Source organism: Drosophila obscura, unplaced genomic scaffold, assembly GCF_018151105.1.
Source record: "Drosophila obscura isolate BZ-5 IFL unplaced genomic scaffold, ASM1815110v1 contig_87, whole genome shotgun sequence".
NCBI lineage: Eukaryota > Metazoa > Arthropoda > Insecta > Diptera > Drosophilidae > Drosophila > Drosophila obscura.
This window is the reverse complement of record NW_024542880.1, coordinates 1783541-1802518: the sequence shown is the minus strand read 5'-3', so window position 1 is coordinate 1802518 and position 18978 is coordinate 1783541. Positions and strand designations below refer to the sequence as shown.

The following is an 18978-nucleotide window of genomic DNA, read 5'->3' as shown; positions in this document are numbered from 1 at the left end:
ATATACTGGAAAACTATCCGAAGTATATGCTTGTTTTTTTGGTATGTTTCGACCCACCTCGAAAAAGATTTCAATTTGATATAATTTGCCAGCAAACACGAAGCAAACATTGCAATAAGAGAACAAAAAACTAAATGAAATATTTTAATAATGAAGAAAAATAGAATCTAGCTAATGCATATTATATGAATGACAATTATATGGATATTATAATTTAATTTTTTTTTTAATTTTCATAAATAGAAAACAAATATTGTTTTCAAAACATTTTTCTTCACGGTGTCCGGCACGGGAGGCGTCGCTATCTGCTGCTGCTGATAGTCAGACACATTACCTTGCCAATAAAATATTGGTGAGCCCAGGATATGGCTGGGGAAGAGCGGCCCCAGCCGAAGAAGTGCATTTTATTAACTTTAAACAAAACCAAGAAGCTGTCTGAGCAGAGTTACCGTTCGGAATGCAGTGCACACCTCTGGTCACACACTGGCTGCTCGAAGAATATATGACATTCATTTGCTGGCAAACAGTTTTTCGATCTGAGTACTAGGCTTTAGGCAAAGCCTTCGAGATGTTTATGGTTGTTTTAATTGTGAGCCAGCCTATAATATGGCTCATGCTATTGAAGAAGAAATGGAGTACGGTTAATAATATAATATGTAATTTGTAAGAGAGACTATTGAAAACATATGAAATGGAAAGACTGTTTTAATTTAAACTAATGTATGTATGTATATTAACTAAATTTATAAGTTTATAATGTTATTGAAATAAAGGAAACACTAGATCAAATCAAAAATATGTTTTGTAATTGTCTGAATTATATTTTTTATATATATAAACAGACAAAAAACTTGAAATTAATGTTTTAAGTTTATGGTATTTAAATGGTATTTCTCGAAACTGAAATGGTATTTAATAGTATTTATTTTTTATCGTTATCGTCACGGTCACGTTGCCACTAGGCTCTAAACCTATTTTAAAAAAACTGAGTTTTGTCCAAAACGCAATAACTCCATAACTCAACCGTAGACACATAAGCTTACGCTGCATCAAAATTCGTAGTTCCTGTGGCAACATTTTCCTTGTCTGCGCAACCCATATTTATAGCTATCCCCAGATTCTGAATGAGTAACATCGAGAAATAAGTTTGTGCTGGTACAAAGAGTATCTAATATTTTAATTCACTTTCTTGAATTCGGAATTCGATATGACGTTAATTTCTGACGTATTAGGTTTGCACGTGTCATCCAAATTTATATTGGTCGGTAAGTATTTCCATATACGGATGCATATACGTATAGTAAATATTTTTGTAATGTTTTTATGTGGAGGCCATGGAAATCAGGCAGTGTTGCATACCCCGACAGCATCCGTTCAATTGCCATTAGACGCTCGTCAATCAAAAGTACATGGATTTGCATTGAGTTCTTGCCATGACTCAAAACACCTGTTATTGCTATATGGCGAAAATGCGTTCTCGTTATTAATTTATAACGTAAATGAGAAAATTGAGCCGTTTCAATTAATTTACGAGGGCGAAACACAAGACTGGATCAATGCTGCGGTAGTTTTTGACAATGATGAAAAAAATACTTGGAAGTTTGTTTTGCACATGTCTCACAGTGCACTCCTATACCTTGAGTTCAGCATTTCATCAAAGGTAGTCTGCTCTGTGTTGGAATTAGCAATTTGTACCGATTGCTCAATGCTTTACCATACGGTCCTGTATGGAAACAACTATATTGATTTGGCAATAATAAGTGGGAATGCGTTCGGTGAATTTTTGATTTGGCAAACACATTGTGCTATAGATATCGATGCAATTAATTTAAAAAAAATTTATCCATTGCTGTTAAGAATTCAAGCACATAATGGGGTTATCTACTCCATCAATCTTAACCTGGCGTCGAAGATTTTAGTTACTACATCTGATGATCGTTCTGTGAAGTTTTGGAAAATTGAAAAGGTCGGGCCATGGAAGACGGCCTATGTACAACCTATGTTTAGCTGCTTTGGTCATACTTCACGAGTTATGTGTTCTATCGTCGTCGAAAATGGTAAGATTTCCTAACAAAAAAGGACGGTAACACGATTCAAACCATTTATGATGCAGGTGGCCAAGTATATGTAATTAGTGGCGGTGAGGATTCTTATGTGTGCATTTGGAACTGTTCCGGTGATTTGTTATTAAAACGTCAGCAACAATTTGGGGCACCTATATGGCGGCTAGGTTTTCACAAGGCCACTTCTACACTCTATAGTACCAGTTCTATAGGAAATATAGTTTCTTATAGCATTAAGAACGTTTTTACCCGACAGAAAAATGAATTAACTATAATGGATGACATAGGTGCCACAAGTGAGTTTATCGGAAAGGTAAAATTCGTTAATAATAAGACTATTGTTGGTCTAAGTAGCAAAAATCGCTTATTTTATATGAACCCAGCAAAAATATCGCCGCATGTGGATAAGTGGCATCTAGTGTCGAACTTTCCCTACTACAAACGTACAGTGCTCGCAGTGTTTGACGGAGTTATTGCTACTTGTGGTTATCAGAGAATAACATTACACAGTTACAATAAGCAAAAACAAAACTTCGAGATTTTGTTTGATGGTCTAAGATTGAAAGGCACAATTCGAGCATTTCATTTTTTAGCCAAAGAACATTACCTTGTATCCGATGACTTAGGAAATTGCCAGCTTCTAAAGGGACGTGAGCTGGATTTGGATTCACCTATTTTGTTAAATGATTTTGATAGGTCCTGGACAACTTCTGCCTTGCTTGTGTTAGAAAAATATCTCTTTTTAAGTAATCGTAAGGGTCATGTCATGGTTTACTACCGCGGTGCTGGGCAGAATTTTGAGTTGAAAAACATCGTTAAATGTTTGCATGGAAACATGGGCTCAACTTTTTTTAAGTTATTGAATATAAATAGTCAGGAAGTCTACGTAATGAGTGGAGGCCACGAGCCGTATTTAAAATATCTACGTTTGAAATTAGCTGATTATACTTTAACAGTCTTGAAACGGGAGAGCGTCCCACTAGGTTGGGTTGAAGCGTCCCCAAGTGAAGATGTACTTCTTGGCTTCAATGATAATCATATTGTAGCCTGGTCGCGTCAATACGATGTGCTTGTGCAGATGGCTTGTGGGGGTGGTCATCGTTACTGGGACTACAATCTACACAATGATATACTTTATATATGTTTTATAAAACAAAAAAAGGTGTTGTTTTGCCGTACCTCACTTTACAATGAAGTCAGCCAGATAAATTTAAAGCGTATTAACTGGCACACCCGCAATTGCAACACAATAAAACTTTTTTCGGCCCACAATGTACTGACACCTTTAATTCTATCAGCAGGAGATGATAATATTATAAAGATTTCTAAACTAGTCGACGATAATTTAATTCATTGTGCCGAAGTTCACTCGCACATTTCAAGTGTACGTTGCTTAGAGACTTGTCTCTATAAATTTGAAAATAATGTGTTTACGTGGCTTATTTTCTCAGTCGGCGGACGATCTCAACTTTGCATTAATCAAATTGACGTTACAGTTGCTAGTGCGTATCATGTGAGTGAGCTGTGTACCCACAAAATTCTCAATACTTCTGTGTCAAAAACCTGTTCTCTTGAAGCAAGACTGATGGCAATTGACATCGCACAACATACCCTTTCGGGTATTTTTACGTTATATATAGCCAGTGCTGAGGGAAAAATTCGTCTTTATCGTTGGGTTTTTGAAAGACCCTCAGAATTACACTTAATTAATTTTCTAGACATGAAAATATGTCCACTTAAAATGCAGTGGATCAATAGCAAAAGAATATTGCTTATCACAACAACAAACGGGGATATTTACGGTTTTGACCAGACGCTTTCCACAAAACGTTTTCAGCTCCAACTACACAACGGTGGCATTAATACCCTAGATATAAAAATTTATGGACAGCTTTTGCACGTTTTATCTGGCGGAGACGACGAAAATATACAGCATACAATTCTAAATTTGGATAACTCAACAGTTCAGCAGAACACGGAATTTTTGGGTCTGCACAATGCGCAGGTTAATGCAGTATCATTAGAGCAGGAAAATGATAGTGACATGTCTCAACTATTTGCTTATTCATGCAGTGTAGATAAACAAATATATAGGATCAATTTGAGAACACGTCAATACATTCGTGTTGGATGCACATGCATAGCTGATATAAAAGGGATGTTGCTAGATAATCAGCGCATGTATTTTTATGGATGTGGAATTCAAACTGTACGTCATAAATAATAGTAAATTTACGCATTACGAATAATTATTTCCATAAATAAGTTGCCATATTGAGTTTTTGTTTTTTGTCGAAGGCTGTAGATATTAGTTTGAAAAATGACTTAAATTATAATTGAAATTGCATGTATAAATGTGTCATGAATTTGCATAAATAAACATCTTGAACATCTTGAAACATCTGTTGCTACGCACAATGGTCGGTTCTGCCAGTCTGGCAGGAAATAATGAATGACTTAAAAAATAAATTTAATATTAATATTAGGTAATATTTTTTAGAAAATAAATCAGCGGAATAATTTAAAAAATGTTATTTTTCAAATATAGAACTTTAAAAACTCAACTTACAAATAAAAAATATTTTATTAGTTACAAATATTTCAGAATGTTTTGGTAAATTATTTATGTTTATGAAAAAATAGGTGGAGGTCAAAATTAATAAATGTGTTTTGTTTTTCAAAATATTTTATATTTTTGCGGTACTCCCCATATATCGGCAATCTTAGAGTCAAAATTAATCAATATTGTATATAATTTCTTACAATCTTTTTTGCTGAGTTTGTTTTTACCAATTAATTGTGAAAAAACATGTCTTCGAACACAGAAAGATTGAAGACGGATGGAGACAGATGTCACAAGTTCTCGATAAACTTTTTTAATAGCTATTGAATTGAATAAAAAGGCCGAGCAGGTTCGAATATATATTAGGCTGGGCCAAAATTTGACCAACAAATTTTTTTTTCCATTTTTTCAAGTGGACACCCCCCAATTTTGTTCTTTGTTATTCAATAAAATTATACAATTTTTTCAAATTTTTAGTTTAATGTTTGGAGGTTGCTACCACGAAAAGAAAATACAAATTTTTGGGTAAATATACATTCAAAAAATTTATTTCGTCGATTTTTATACCCGTACTCAAAAAAGAGTTAAGGGATATGTTAGATTTTTGGTAAAAGTGGATGTGTGTAACGCAGAGAAGGAAACGTTTCCGACCCAATAAAGTATATATATTCTTGATCAGCATCAATAGCCGAGTCGATATAGCCATGTCCGTCTGTCCGTCTTGATGAGCGCCTAGATCTCAGAGACTAAGAGCTAGAGAAACAAAATTTAATTTTCATACTCATGTGATATCACACTGCTACAAGTGTATTTCAAAATTTCGCCCCGCCCCCATCCGCCCACACAAAAGACGAAAATCTGTGGCAGACACAATTTTAAAGATACGATAAAACTAAAAACGCAGTATCGTAGAGAATGCCCATATCTACCAGATTGCCTAATCTGAATCCGATCGGATCATAATTATAGCCAGAATGAAGAAATTAATTTTCAGTTGCTTCCGCCGCCCCCTCCTGCCAGTAGCGACCACGCTACTCATTCTCTTTCTCGCTCGCACACTCTACCTCGTTCAGTGCGCGAGCAACCCCTAGCGGAGGAGATGTAGAATCTAAATGGTACATAGTATATGTAGATGTAGCAAAAAAACGTAAAACTAAAATATTTTTTTTTAATTTTAAAATTATAAAAAATTATAAGCTCAAAAATGTATATACTGACTGAGTACGGGTATAAGTAGAGTCGCGTCACCAGAAGCGACTCACACGTTCCTTCTCGTTTCAAATAATATTGAAACTTAGAAACTATTTCATATTGATAAAAAATTAAAGATTGGTGGAAATCAAGAAGTTCAGCTGAGGTTGATATATTTAGTTAACTAGTTCGTAAAAACTTGTGCAGGTTTTTTACTGCCAATAACTGATTAATGACGATATGAATGTTATCAATAAATATGCAATAGATTTTTGCGCTTAACAGCACAGGGAGTAAAAAAATCGACTTTTGTGAAATGAAAAGTATGCCTTTTTGCTGAAAAATAAAATGCAAAGTGAATGTGAAAACCGGAGCCAGACTATATGTATAGAAGTAATGTATGAAGTATGTACGAGCCTTAAGATCAGCTCACGACTAACTGCAGGGCCGACGGGCCGTAATGCCCGTGCCCTACGCAGAGCATCTTGAAGAGATCCAGAGAAGAGAGCGAAAGAGAGCGTTAGAGAAGCTTGGGGCTGCTACTAAGCTGTTCCCATGGTTCGTAACACTAAACATAAAAATATAGAGGACCAGGACCCAGGATATATTTTTTTTGATATTAATTTTTTTATTTTTATTAATATTAAATTTTGTTTTTTAAATACCGCACAAAAATCAGAATTTTTGCATTTGAAAGCTTAATACTTCTCAAACTGTAATCGAAAATCACAAAGTGTTTGGGTCTAATTTATAGCTGCACTTAGCTTTTCAGAATGGCAAAGTTCATTGCAACCAAATGTAAGAAACTTAAGAAATGTAAGAAACAAAGAATCGCTACCTCTGAAAAAAGCTTTAAAAAAAATACCAGTTTTCTAAAATTTTTAAAAAAAAAGTTCTGCCATAGAAAGAAACCATAATTTAAAAAAATCGATGTTTGGTGTTTCAGGCACACATGACTGAGATCTTGTGGCTCTAGGCTGTGGAACAAGGGACAGTGGCTATTCTTCGGGAGATTTTGACAAATTCAACGCACCTATGCGGGCGATGCAAGGCCGGTACTCTGAGCAGATCGCATGATGCTTCATCGTGCTGGTGCTTCTCAGGAAACTAGATCCAACGAGTCATGCAAAGTAGAAGGAACGATTAGGGGTCCCGGCAATCGTCAATTTCATACCCATTTCTACATAGGTGGGCAGTAGTAGGAAACCAAATCCACACTTGTTACCACTAGTCAAACCTTATCTGACTGCGTGCTGTGCAATGAAACTGCTCACCAAGTCCATTATTGCCCGAGGTTCAATGCCCTGTCGCATTCAAATCGCCTGATCGTTCCTCTCACTTTGCATGACTCGCTGGATCTAGTTTCCTGAGAAGCACCAGCACGATGAAGCATCATGCGATCTGCTCAAGAATACCCAAACCTTGCATCGCCCGCATAGGTGCGGTGAATTTGTAAAAATTTGCCGAAGAACACTGTCCCTTGTCCCACAGCCTGGAGCCCCAAGATTTCAGTGATGTGTGCCTGAAAAACCAAACATGGATAAGACTACTCGAAAAGACTGAACTTTATTATCCGCTTCGAACCAAGCCGACTTTTTCTCATGGATTGGGAGCATATATTTTTTTTTTAAGAATTATGTTTTTTTTTCTATGGCAGAAATTTTTTTTTTAAGAAATTTGGAAAACTGGTATTTATTGAAAGCTCTTACATGTCTTAAGTTTCTTACATTTGGTTGTAATGAAGTTTGCCATTCTGAAAGCTAAGAAATGCAGCTATAAATTAGACCCAAACACTTTGTGATTTTCGATTACCGTTTGGGAAATAGTAGGCTTTCAAATGCAAAAATTATGATTTTTGTGCTGTATTTAAAAAAAAATTTGAGTATTAAAAAGTCATTAAAAGTCGAAAAAAATATATCCTGGGTCCTTTATATTTTGTGTGTGTAGTGTAACGAACAATAAGTAAACTATTTTACCAGATAAGCAAAACACCTTTTCAATAAGTAAGACACTATGCTGCCGGATAAGCAAAAAAAAACACTTAGCACCCACCGGCTGGGAGTTTAAATAGCACCGACCCAACAGAAGAAAAGGGCAGTACATCAGCCCAAATACAGGAGACTACACTGGGCAGTCGGTCCGCAAACAAATACTAAGAACAGTCGATTCACCAGCAGTCAAAAAGACACTCGAGTCAGTTACCAAGTAAGGTCGACCTTTAAAAGACATCAGCAAAGAACACCAGTCATCTGCAGCACCACAGCCGAGTTTCCCCTCTTTCGGTCAGACTGGCAAAATTTCTTGTAGTGAACCCTGGACAGACTGCTGCAATTCGAAAATTGATTGACTAACCCTCCGAAAATCACAGTTCCGAAGCTGCGAACCGGAAAATTAAGCAGTTTTATTTGCTCCAGCCAATGTGGAATCAAAAAAATTGTTCGCCAGTCCTGAAAATTTGGCGCAAAATTAACGGTTTTAACTAACGGACGTATGGAGTTCAGAGCTGTGTATTACCGGTGGGCATCGTACTACTTCAAGCGATGCTCTGGATACAATGTTGCATATTCTTCAGGGAGATCTTATAGGAAAGAAGGTAGCAACTTTCTTAGTTATCAGAATGAGAGAAACAAAACTCTGGAAACTATCCTCGTCTGGACACTCGGAAATCCTGACAAGTCACCCGCAACTACCAGAGAGAACAGATTACTGTATACCAAGTGATCATCTCTCAGCAGTAAGATCGATCCGAGAATCGCCTGCTATCGCTTACGTTTCACCAAGATACATTTTCTTGTGGACGGAAGTTTGGCAGAGACTGAGCTCAATTTTCCTACAAAAGCCCCTTTACCAGTGGCGCCCGAGCAGGGACCTGAGGGCAGTAGTTGATGCGATAATTCCGGGGCCTAAATAACTGTAAGTATGTCGCAAGCGACTATTCTTTCATTTCACTCGGCGCACGTCGTAGTTGACTGAAGACAGAGATAGGCCAAAGAGAGCTCAGAGGCTAGGTATTGGTGTTGTAATTTTGGTTCCCTCGCGTTGTCGCGGTGATTGCACTGAGCGTAAGTGTGACAGATCGGGAATCCGCAAGACCAGAATCAAAGGTCAGGAAAGGTTTGGTTCGCAACAGAATAATAAAGTGCAGTTCGTCAGTCGGCTATTTAAGTCGGATTTGGCGTTGCTTGGGGTGAAAGTTCAGCACACGGCGCCTTATCCGTCCGAACGGACGAACCGCACGGTCAAAACGATGATAGCCCAGTTTATCGACGGCCATCAGAATACGTGGGACGAGCTGTTACCGGAGATCTAGCTGGCTGTGAATACTAGCGTGGTGGACTCAACGGAGTTTTCGCCGGCGTTCTTGGGACAAGTCCGAGAGCCAAGGCTGCCGGCGTAATTATACGAGGAGGCCACACCCGGGTCCGCGACAAGATCGCACACACCCCAGGAGAAGGCCACTCGACTCCGGGAGGTGTTCGACATCGTAAGGGGAATCCTACAAAAGGTAGCCACTGTGCAGGCTAGGCACTACAATCTGAGACGCAGGAAGTGGCGGCCGGTCATCGGAGGGAGCGTGGGGGTGGAAGTGGTCGGGAAGCGACCTGAGCTAAGGGTTCGAGCACGCGTCAAAAAGTGCGGCTCGGGAGTGAAGTGGAGATCGCAAAACGAGCAAGTCGTGTTCGCGGAAGAAAATAAAACGGATTATTGTTGCGACACGTGCCCCCGACCCGAATATTCGTTCGACGTTATTGTATTTCCCGAGACCTGGTTAAAGCCGGACATCCTTAGCTCCGCAGTTTCAACAGGTCCGTATAGAATCTTAAGAAATAACCGTTCGTCTCGACGTGGAGGAGGGGTCCTCATTGAAGTGAAACATTTCATAGCCCAGGTTTGACAAGACCTGGAATTCCTGTGCGTAAAACTTCCAGATTCTTCCAGGCTTTTTTATTTTCATTACTTACTCGTTTATTACACCTTCCTCGGGAATCACCTTTCCGCTTTAAACACTGTTTCATCCTCGCTATCAGTTAAAGACCATATGATAGTTCTTGGGGATTTCAATTTGCTTGGTCTTCGGTAAACGAAGAAGAAAACGATCTAATAACCTTGTGCCATGTCACGACAAGTCTTTATCGACGGCTTTTTAGATCTATCCCTGTCTCAAGTCAACTATTTCAAAAATTCCTTGGGTCGATTGCTAGATCTGTGCTTTGTCCCGGATCGGACCATAGCGTTGCTAACCCGAGCTCTTCCGCTCCCTTTACCTGAAGACTTCTACCACCCTACATTAGAAGTGTCGGTCGATATTGGGCCTACTGTATTGGATCGAACGGGTAGGCTATCTGAACGTGTCCGCTGCTTTCGTAAAGCCGAGAATACGAAGCTTAATAAACTAATTATTTTATTGGTCCGCTCTGGTCCGTTATCAAGACTTTATAACAAATTTCAAGAAGTTCTCCTTTTTATACCCGTACTCAAAAAAGAGTTAAGGGGTATATTAGATTTGTGGTAAAAGTGGATGTGTGTAACGCAGAGAAGGAAACGTTTCCGACCCCATAAAGTATATATATTCTTGATCAGCATCAATAGCCGAGTCGATAGAGCCATGTCTGTCTGTGCGTCTTGTTTGACGCCTGGATCTCAGAGACTATAAAAGCTAGTGTAACGAACCGTTTTGTCCGCCTTGTGTGCGATTGGCGTACTCAGCGGCCGGTGGGTTCGTTGCAACGAATTTGGGTGTTGCCCGGGGGACAAAGCAGAAAGACTTGGTTGGCTTCTTTATACACGAGTTCTTTATTGGTATCTTAGGAAGTACGCTTAAGGACGACAACTTAGCCTATTCTTTGGTTTAGCACTATGATCACTATCACTATCGTTTCTTCTCGTCCACTCGCCGTTCCTCGGAGTCCCCAAGCGTGGCACTGTCGGCTCTTAGAACTGGTACGACCACGATTCTTAGCGTTTGGCCCAAATCCGCAGTACTCAGTTCGCACACGACACGTTCGCTCTCACTGGATCCTTCCGTTGAGCGAGCGGTACACCAGGTCCTTTCTCTTGACGCTTTTAGACAACTTTCCGACTTTCCTCGGTATTCGCCAATACACGCACTTGCACTCTCCGCACTTGACTGTCTCGAGCCGCTGTCGCGCGCCTCCTTTTATTTCCTTGTTAGCGTACGGCCGCATCGTTGCTGCCTAGCAACAACGGGACTTTCCTCCAGTCGTCGGCGGTATTTTTCCATCGGCTAGTCTGATGCTCTCCACCTGCTTCGTCACGGGACCAAGCCGGTGGCGTGATCGCATGGCCATAAATGATCATGCGCTGGACCACTGCCGGCCCGATCCCACTATCCCGCCTCTCTTCTGCTTTCCACCTGCTTCGCAACGGGACCCCGCTGGTGTCGTGATCGCATGGCCATAAAAGGTCATGCGCTGGACCACTGCCGGCCCGATCCCATTATCCCGCCTCTCTTCCGCTTCCTCTGATCGCGGCTCTCTCTCCGTTGCCCCTCCCTTGAGTGAGACCCTCCCAGGCAATTCGCCGTTATCCGGTTATCCGGCACAATGCTCATCGACTCATCGTTGCCGTACCTGTAATCGGAATCATCATTCAACCTTGCATCACTCTCAGCCGCAACAAACACCACAATCGTCAGAAGGACAAACCTCAACTCCAGCACAAGAAACACAATCATCGCTACCCTCCTGGCCACCTACTGCTAGTCAGTCTCATCAAGCAGCGTCTCATTCACACATGGAAGTAGCAGCAGAGGATCAGATACTGTTAGCGACAGCGATGGTATTGGTCAAGGATGTCTCAGGTGAATACAAACTTGGTAGAGCATTGCTTGATTCGTGTTCGCAGGTTAATTTTGTAACCGAGAACTTCGCTCAAAAACTTCGCCTTCGTCGTGAAAAGCACCACATCGGAATCCGCAGTATCGGAGAGTCCCTTACTAACCTTAAGGCTCGTACGACGACTTCTATTAAGTCGCGCACATCTGGCTATCAGCTAACTCTCCAGTTCGGAATAACCTCTCACATTGCCTACCAGCCAGATAGTGAGATCGACATATCAAATTGGAACCTACCTGCCAATACTCCACTGGCAGTGAATCGTTCTTTAGGTCTAGGCGCATTGATTTGTTATTGGGAACCGAAGCCTTCTATGGAGTCTTGCGTTGGCCAGATTCGCATTGGTCCCAACTTCCCACGTTGCAGAGACCTGTTCGGTTGGGTTGTTGCTGGGAGGTACCAACGCCAGCAGAATATACAGCCATCGTTGTGCTTGGTGACTTAGAACAGTCGATCGACAAAACTTACAGCAGTTATGGAAGGTTGACTTAATCGGCGATTCAAGAGCTAAAAGTCCCCAACTCATCGTCGCTGTGAGGAACACTATAGGGATACAACGCAGAAGGATGCCAGTGGGCGAATTGTCGTGCGCTTGCCATTCCAAGAAGACCCAAACTGTCTTGGAAATTCAGTCGATACAGCTCGTAATCGATTTTATGCCATTGAGAACGCCCTGCTCGTTTACCGGAGATTCGCTCAAGCGTCTATCTAAGAATATGAAAGTCTTGGTCACATGTCAATAGTACCGAAGCCAAACTTAAGGAACCACATTATTACATTCCTCACCATTTCGTTCTCAAGCCAAGCTTACTCAGAGTCGTATTTGACGCTTCTTGCCTACAACAGAAGTCCAGCAGAAGTCACTTAACGATATTGTGATTTAATTAAAAAAGAAAACAAGCAAAAACAACAAACAACCTGACTTTTAAATGTGACCAGCGATCAGAACCACACGGCCACACTACAACATTTAAATCTTCGCGCCGACAATGTGACCAGCGATCAGAACCACACGGCCACACTACAAAATTCAAATATACGCGCCAACAGTGTGCCCAGCCCTCCGAACCAAACGGCCACACTAGCAGCTGATCATAACAACGCGTTAGTACCGGAGACCGGAGCCAACAGCTGACTTTTGGCAATAAAAGCAGCCGCAACAGAGCCATCAGGACCATTCCATTCTTGGACTGCCAAGGGTTGATTCGCTCCCCAAGGCTTTTGGTAAGCATTGATTGCTGTGGTTCTTAGAGCGTACGATTCCTCTATAACCCCACTATCCCTGCTATATACCGTCCATTTCTTTGGAATGCATTGATCACCGTGTTAGAGCATACGATTCCTCTACCCGGTAATCTTTGCTGGTCTTCTTCAGATACATTCTCGGAGTGCATTGTCCTCCGGCTTCCCCCTTCCTACTCAGACCGCATTTTTCTCTGTCTCCCCAACCTTCTCCTCGGAGCGCATTATCCTCCGCAACGACCACTTCTCCTCGGAGCGCATTGTCCTCCGCAACGAACACTTCTGCTCGGAGCGCATTATCCTCCGCAACGACCCCTTCTCCTCGGAGCGCATTGTCCTCCGCAACGAACACTTCTCCTCGGAGCGCATAATCCTCCGCAACGACCACTTCCCCTCAGGAGCGCATTGTCCTCCGCAACGACCACTTCCCCTCGGAGCGCATTATCCTCCGCAACGACCACTTCTCTCGGAGCGCATTATCCTCCGCAACGCCCACTTCTCTCGGAGCGCATTTTCCTCCGCAACGACCACTGCTATCGGAGCGCATTGTCCTCCGCAACACACTTCTCTCTCGGAGCGCATTTTCCTCCGCAACGCATCTCTCTCTCGGAGCGCATTATCCTCCGCAACACACTTCTCTCTCGGAGCGCATTATACTCCGCGACCGATCCCCACCAGGTACGACCTGCACGCTGCGAGTAGCCACGTGCGGCTTTGACGACCCTGAAGGAGGACATCTAGGACGATCCAGTGAACCATTCGAGCCATATATAAACTCTGTACGATTAAGCTAAATAAACATAGAAACCTACTTTTGCCACCCTACCCGTGTCGCATTCTTTTTGAACCTAGAGCCTTTCTTTCAGCTACCACATCCAGAAATCAAACAAATTTCTGTGAACCCCGGCGCGGCGAGCATACCCCGGCCAAAGCGCCGTCACAGTGGCGCCCGAGCAGGTTGTGGTAGCTTAGAATTGAAATCTCATTTATGGTCAAGATGGCAAAAGTGTGGATCAACCAAGCGACAAAAGCAGAACTGATCAGCTACTGCGAGGAATTTGGATTGGAGAAGCCTGAAGGAGTGGAAACATTAAGGAGACAACTAATTCAGTTCACGGAAAGAAAGGATCTATGTAAGGAGATACTGGAGAGGCTGGAACAGCTCGGAACAACCCAGACAAGAGGCAGGAGCCCAAAACCATCACCGAAAGGAATAACACAAGCCAAGCCAGCTATGGAAGAACCGCAAGGGGAACCGAAAACGGCAAAAAAGAGAGCTTTATTTCCAAAGCAGATACGGAAAGGGTCACCAGAAGCAGTGGCCATAATAGATAAAACAAAGAAGTGGGACCTCACATTCACTGGAAATGGAGAACTACTCGAATTCCTCAGTAGGATGGAGGAACTAGCAGAAACATACGGGATCGAGATAGACCACATTGTATTTGCAATGCCGGTAATACTGGAGAAGAGTGCATTGGACTGGTGGCACACGAAACCCGGCCCCATAACAACATGGGAGGAGGTGAAAAGCCAGCTGAAGGAGAACTTCATGTCACCACAATACCATGAAGAGCTTATAAAGTTAGTATCGGAGCGAAAACAATCAGAAACGGAGACAATACGAGAGTTTATTCAAGACCTGAGAAAATTGATGAGATTCGGGACGTACACCGAGAACGAGAAACTGGACATGGCATACAAGAATTGTAGGTTACCAATCAAACTCCATGTGAAGAGAAGGGAATTCCAGACGCTATCAGAATTCATTATAACAGCGGAAGAATTCGAGAAACTAGAGAAAGAGGCAGGCCTATCAAAAACCATGCCCAATAATCAACAAAATAACCAGACACCATGGCAGCGGCCACAATGGAGACAAACAAAATGTCACCGATGTGGACAAATAGGACACGAATCGAGGGGATGCACCAGGGAGCCAGTATTATACTGCTGGACATGCAATAAAGAAGGAGTACGAACGATAGACTGCTGCAGGAAACCACAGGAAAACACACAGGGCCCGGGACAATCCCGCGAAGCACCCGGAGCCCAAAACACGCAGAGCGGACCACCACAGATTTAAGATACGAGGACAACCAGCTCGTGGGAATGGCCAAGATCGGCGGAAAGAGGATGGAGGTAGTAATAGATACGGGAGCCACAAGAAGCATCTTGAACGAAAAAACGGCTAAAATACTACAGAACAACGGGAAGGAAGAAAAAGAAAATAGACTGATTAGACTCGCAGATGGAAGTACACAAAAAACCACGCGTACATTCCTTACCGAAGTAGAGCTAGGAGGCCAGGAAACGACATTATCATTTTTAATAATGGAGGGGCTACCAGACACGCCACTACTCGGAATGGACTTCTTAAGGGACGCAGGAACCATCATTACATGCGGAAACAGTACCGTAGTGATCAGTGGAAGGGAGAAAAAACAAAGACACGAAGAGAGGGCAAGAAACTCACAACCGGAACCAACGGACAAGGAAATCGAAAAATGGATATCAACAGAGGTCCAGAAATTCGACAACCTCGGCGGAGTAAGTAACATAACAACGCATCGAATATTCCTCAAGGACGATAGACCAGTCAAACAGCGGTACTACCCAAGGAACCCAGCACAAATGGAGATCATCAACAGGGAAATAAACGAGCTAAAACGTCAGGACCTAATAGAACCGTCACGAAGTCCATACAGCTCACCAATAGTCTTAGTCAAGAAAAAAGCAGGGGATTGGAGACTATGCGTCGACTACAGACTACTAAACGAAAAAACCGAGAAGGACGCATACCCGGTACCACGGATGGACTTCATATTAAACCAACTAAGAGAGGCGAAATTCATCAGCACACTGGACCTGAAGTCAGGCTACTGGCAGATTCCGATGGAGAGGCAAAGCCGACAGTACACAGCCTTCACAGCCCCTGGGCGAGGCTTGTACCAATGGAAGGTAATGCCGTTCGGACTCACCACAGCGCCCGCAACATTTCAAAGGGCATTAGATTCGGTTATAGGACCAGACATGGAACCGTTCGCTTTCGCATACCTAGACGATATAATCGTCATTGGGCGAACGAAAACAGAACACATGCAGAAGCTTCAGGAAGTGCTGAACCGATTAAGGAGAGCAAACTTGCGCATCAACGCAGCGAAATGTCACTTCTTCCAACAGAAGTTGAAATACCTGGGCCACATGGTGAGCGAGGAAAGAATACACACAGATCCGGACAAAGTGTCAGCCATCAAAGAACTGGTTGCACCAACAACACTAAAACAACTACACAGTTTTCTGGGGCTAGCATCGTGGTATCGAAGGTTCGTACCTACCTTCACCGAGAGAGCGAAGCCACTACAGGAACTACTGAAGAAAGGACAGAAATTTACGTGGGGAGAAGCCCAAGACAGCGCTTTCAACGACCTGAAACACTGTTTAACAGAGGCACACATTCTGGCCTGCCCAGATTTCAGAAAAACCTTCATCCTACAAACAGACGCAAGCGATTGCGGACTAGGAGCGGTTTTAACACAGGAGGATGCAGACGGAGAACACGTAATCTCATACGCAAGCCGCAAGCTAAAAAGCGAAGAAACTAAATATTCCGCTACAGAGAAAGAATGTCTTGCCATCTACTGGGGAATTCACAAAATGAGGATGTACCTCGAGGGATACCAGTTTGTAGTGATAACGGACCACTTAGCCCTGAAATGGTTAAATTCCATCGAAAGCCCATCCGGCCGAGTAGCAAGATGGGCGTTGGGACTACAACCATTCACATTCGAAATACGCTATCGGAAGGGGAAGCTCAATGCAGTGGCGGACGGATTATCCCGCTTACCACGCGAAGAGGTGAGAATCACAGAGCTGGTGGAATGCGCTTGGTACGAAGCAAAGTGGAAACAGATACAAACAAACCCGAAAATAGCAGAAGACTACACTATAAAACACGGACGATTATACCGACACATACCAAGCCAAACGGATGAAGACATCCAACCATGGAAGCTATGCGTGCCAAAACAAGAAAGGCATAGGGTATTAACGGAAAACCATACGAACCCAACGGCAGGCCACCTAGGGATACGACGCACAAAAATAAGGATCCAACAGCGATATTTTTGGCCAGGGATAAGCAGAGATGTAACAAAATTCATCAGAGAATGTGAAAGCTGCCAAAAATTCAAAATCTCGCAACAAGCAGCGGCGGGAAAAATGCTAACAAAAGTCGCCGAGGCCCCGTGGGAAACGATATGCGTCGATTTCGTAGGACCCCTACCAAGAACATCGCACGGGAACACAGTACTCATCGTATTCATCGATAAATTTTCGAAATGGATAGAGGTGACACCAGCGAGGAAAGCAACCGCCGATACATTCATAAAAGCGTTCCGAGAAAAAATACTAGCACGAGGAGGAACACCAAAACAGCTGATATCAGACAACGGCGTGCAATTCACAAGCAGGAAAACCAAACAGGTAACGCAGTTATGGGGAATTAAGCAGCAATTTACGGCACCATACACGCCCCAAGAAAACCCGACCGAAAGAGCGAATCGAACATTGAAAACCATGATAGCACAGTACGCGGGGGGAAAACATAATAAGTGGGACGAGCACTTACCAGAATTAACACTCGCGATCAACAGCAGTCGATCGGAATCAACAGGATTTACGCCAGCATATTTATTGTTCGGACGAGAGCTACGGCTGCCAGGAAATCTGTTTGACGAAGTAACATTAGGATCAGGGCTCACAGAACTAACGACACAAGAAAGTGCAGAAGCGCGACAAAGCGCGGAAGCAGTAGCCAGACAAAACATGGAGGAAGCAGCAGCAAAACAGACGAGACACTACAACTTAAGAAGACGAGACTGGAAACCAAAGATAGGGGACATAGTATGGGTCAGAACTCACCCACTCTCAAAAAAAAATCGACAAAATAACAGCAAAACTCGAGCCAAAATACAACGGTCCTTGTAAGGTCCTCGAACTCTTGTCCCCAGTAATAGTAACAGTCAAAGACACCTCTACTAACAAAAAAATTCGAGCGCACATATCACATCTAAAACCCGCAAGCAAAGAAGAGCAAGAAACAGTCACAATAACGACACCTCTCTTTCTTTGCAGAACCATGGACAAATTTAATAATAGCGCACGGAAATTCAAGCGACAAATGGAGGAAAGTAAGGCGAAGGAACGCAAGGTGGAGGTCATACCAGCGCCGCCACAGCTAGGAGGAAGGACAGGGACCGAAGGGACCAGAAAGAAGAGGATAAGCTGGGCCAACAACACCAGACCCGAGCCGGCTCAACCAAGGGCCACTGAGCGGATCAGCTGGGCACGACAAGTCGAGCTGGAAGAAATAGACAACGATATATTGGACATCGGAGGACCAGCCAAGAGTCAAAACGCAGAAGTACGGAGGCCAGATCCGACACCAAACACGGCATCTCAGGGTCGACCACCACGAAAAGCAGAGGCACAGACATCCGGTCAGGAGACAACACGGACCTACAAAACATGCATAAAGGCCGCCATACCCAGCAACTGGGAGGTCCCCCAAGGGTGCGAACTCAGCAAAAATCAAGTGGCGACCGTCCAGCGGGCGATCGATGACCGGAAAAGCCACCACCAAAGACGATTCAAGCTGTGGAGTGAGGAAATACCAGACCGGGCATGCTGGGTGAAAATCGGCAGATCGGGAGACGTGCGACTAGGCATCTGGTTCAACGCAGCGGGGACATCCGGACGACCCACCCTAGAAGTGGAGGGGGGAGTGTGACGCCCAGCTCGACCCAGCGCCAAGCGTCACAAAAACAACAACATTCCGCGGAGTATTATTATATTATTATTTCATTATTCATTATTATTCATTATAACCGTTACTTAGACTTAAGAGAAACAACATGAAGATTAATTTAATTAAAAAAGAAAACAAGCAAAAACAACAAACAACTTGACTTTTAAATGTGACCAGCGATCAGAACCACACGGCCACACTACAACATTTAAATCTTCGCGCCGACAATGTGACCAGCGATCAGAACCACACGGC

At 42.9% G+C, this 18978-nt stretch overlaps 2 protein-coding genes across 3 annotated transcripts; both read left to right on the top strand.

Annotated features, from left to right (window-relative positions):
* The first annotated feature begins 938 nt into the window (after positions 1-938).
* Positions 939-4568, top strand: LOC111080961 (WD repeat-containing protein 6). 2 transcript variants are annotated; one of them, XM_022376849.1, is made up of 4 exons: positions 939-1265; positions 1332-2057; positions 2114-2359; positions 3901-3990. In XM_022376849.1, exons 1-4 carry the CDS (start codon positions 1208-1210, stop codon positions 3924-3926), a joined length of 1056 nt encoding a protein of 351 aa, XP_022232541.1. In that variant the 5' UTR covers positions 939-1207; the 3' UTR covers positions 3927-3990. The 2 variants fall into 2 exon arrangements, with proteins under 2 accessions (XP_022232541.1, XP_022232540.1); XM_022376848.2 differs by having other exon boundaries at positions 2114-4568.
* Positions 4569-16600: 12032 nt separating this feature from the next.
* LOC121405263 lies at positions 16601-18749 on the top strand. The gene is made up of 2 exons (XM_041595885.1): positions 16601-17399; positions 18051-18749. The coding sequence occupies exon 2, from the start codon at positions 18055-18057 to the stop codon at positions 18703-18705; it is 651 nt and encodes a 216-aa protein (XP_041451819.1). The 5' UTR covers positions 16601-17399; positions 18051-18054; the 3' UTR covers positions 18706-18749.
* Positions 18750-18978: the final 229 nt, after the last annotated feature.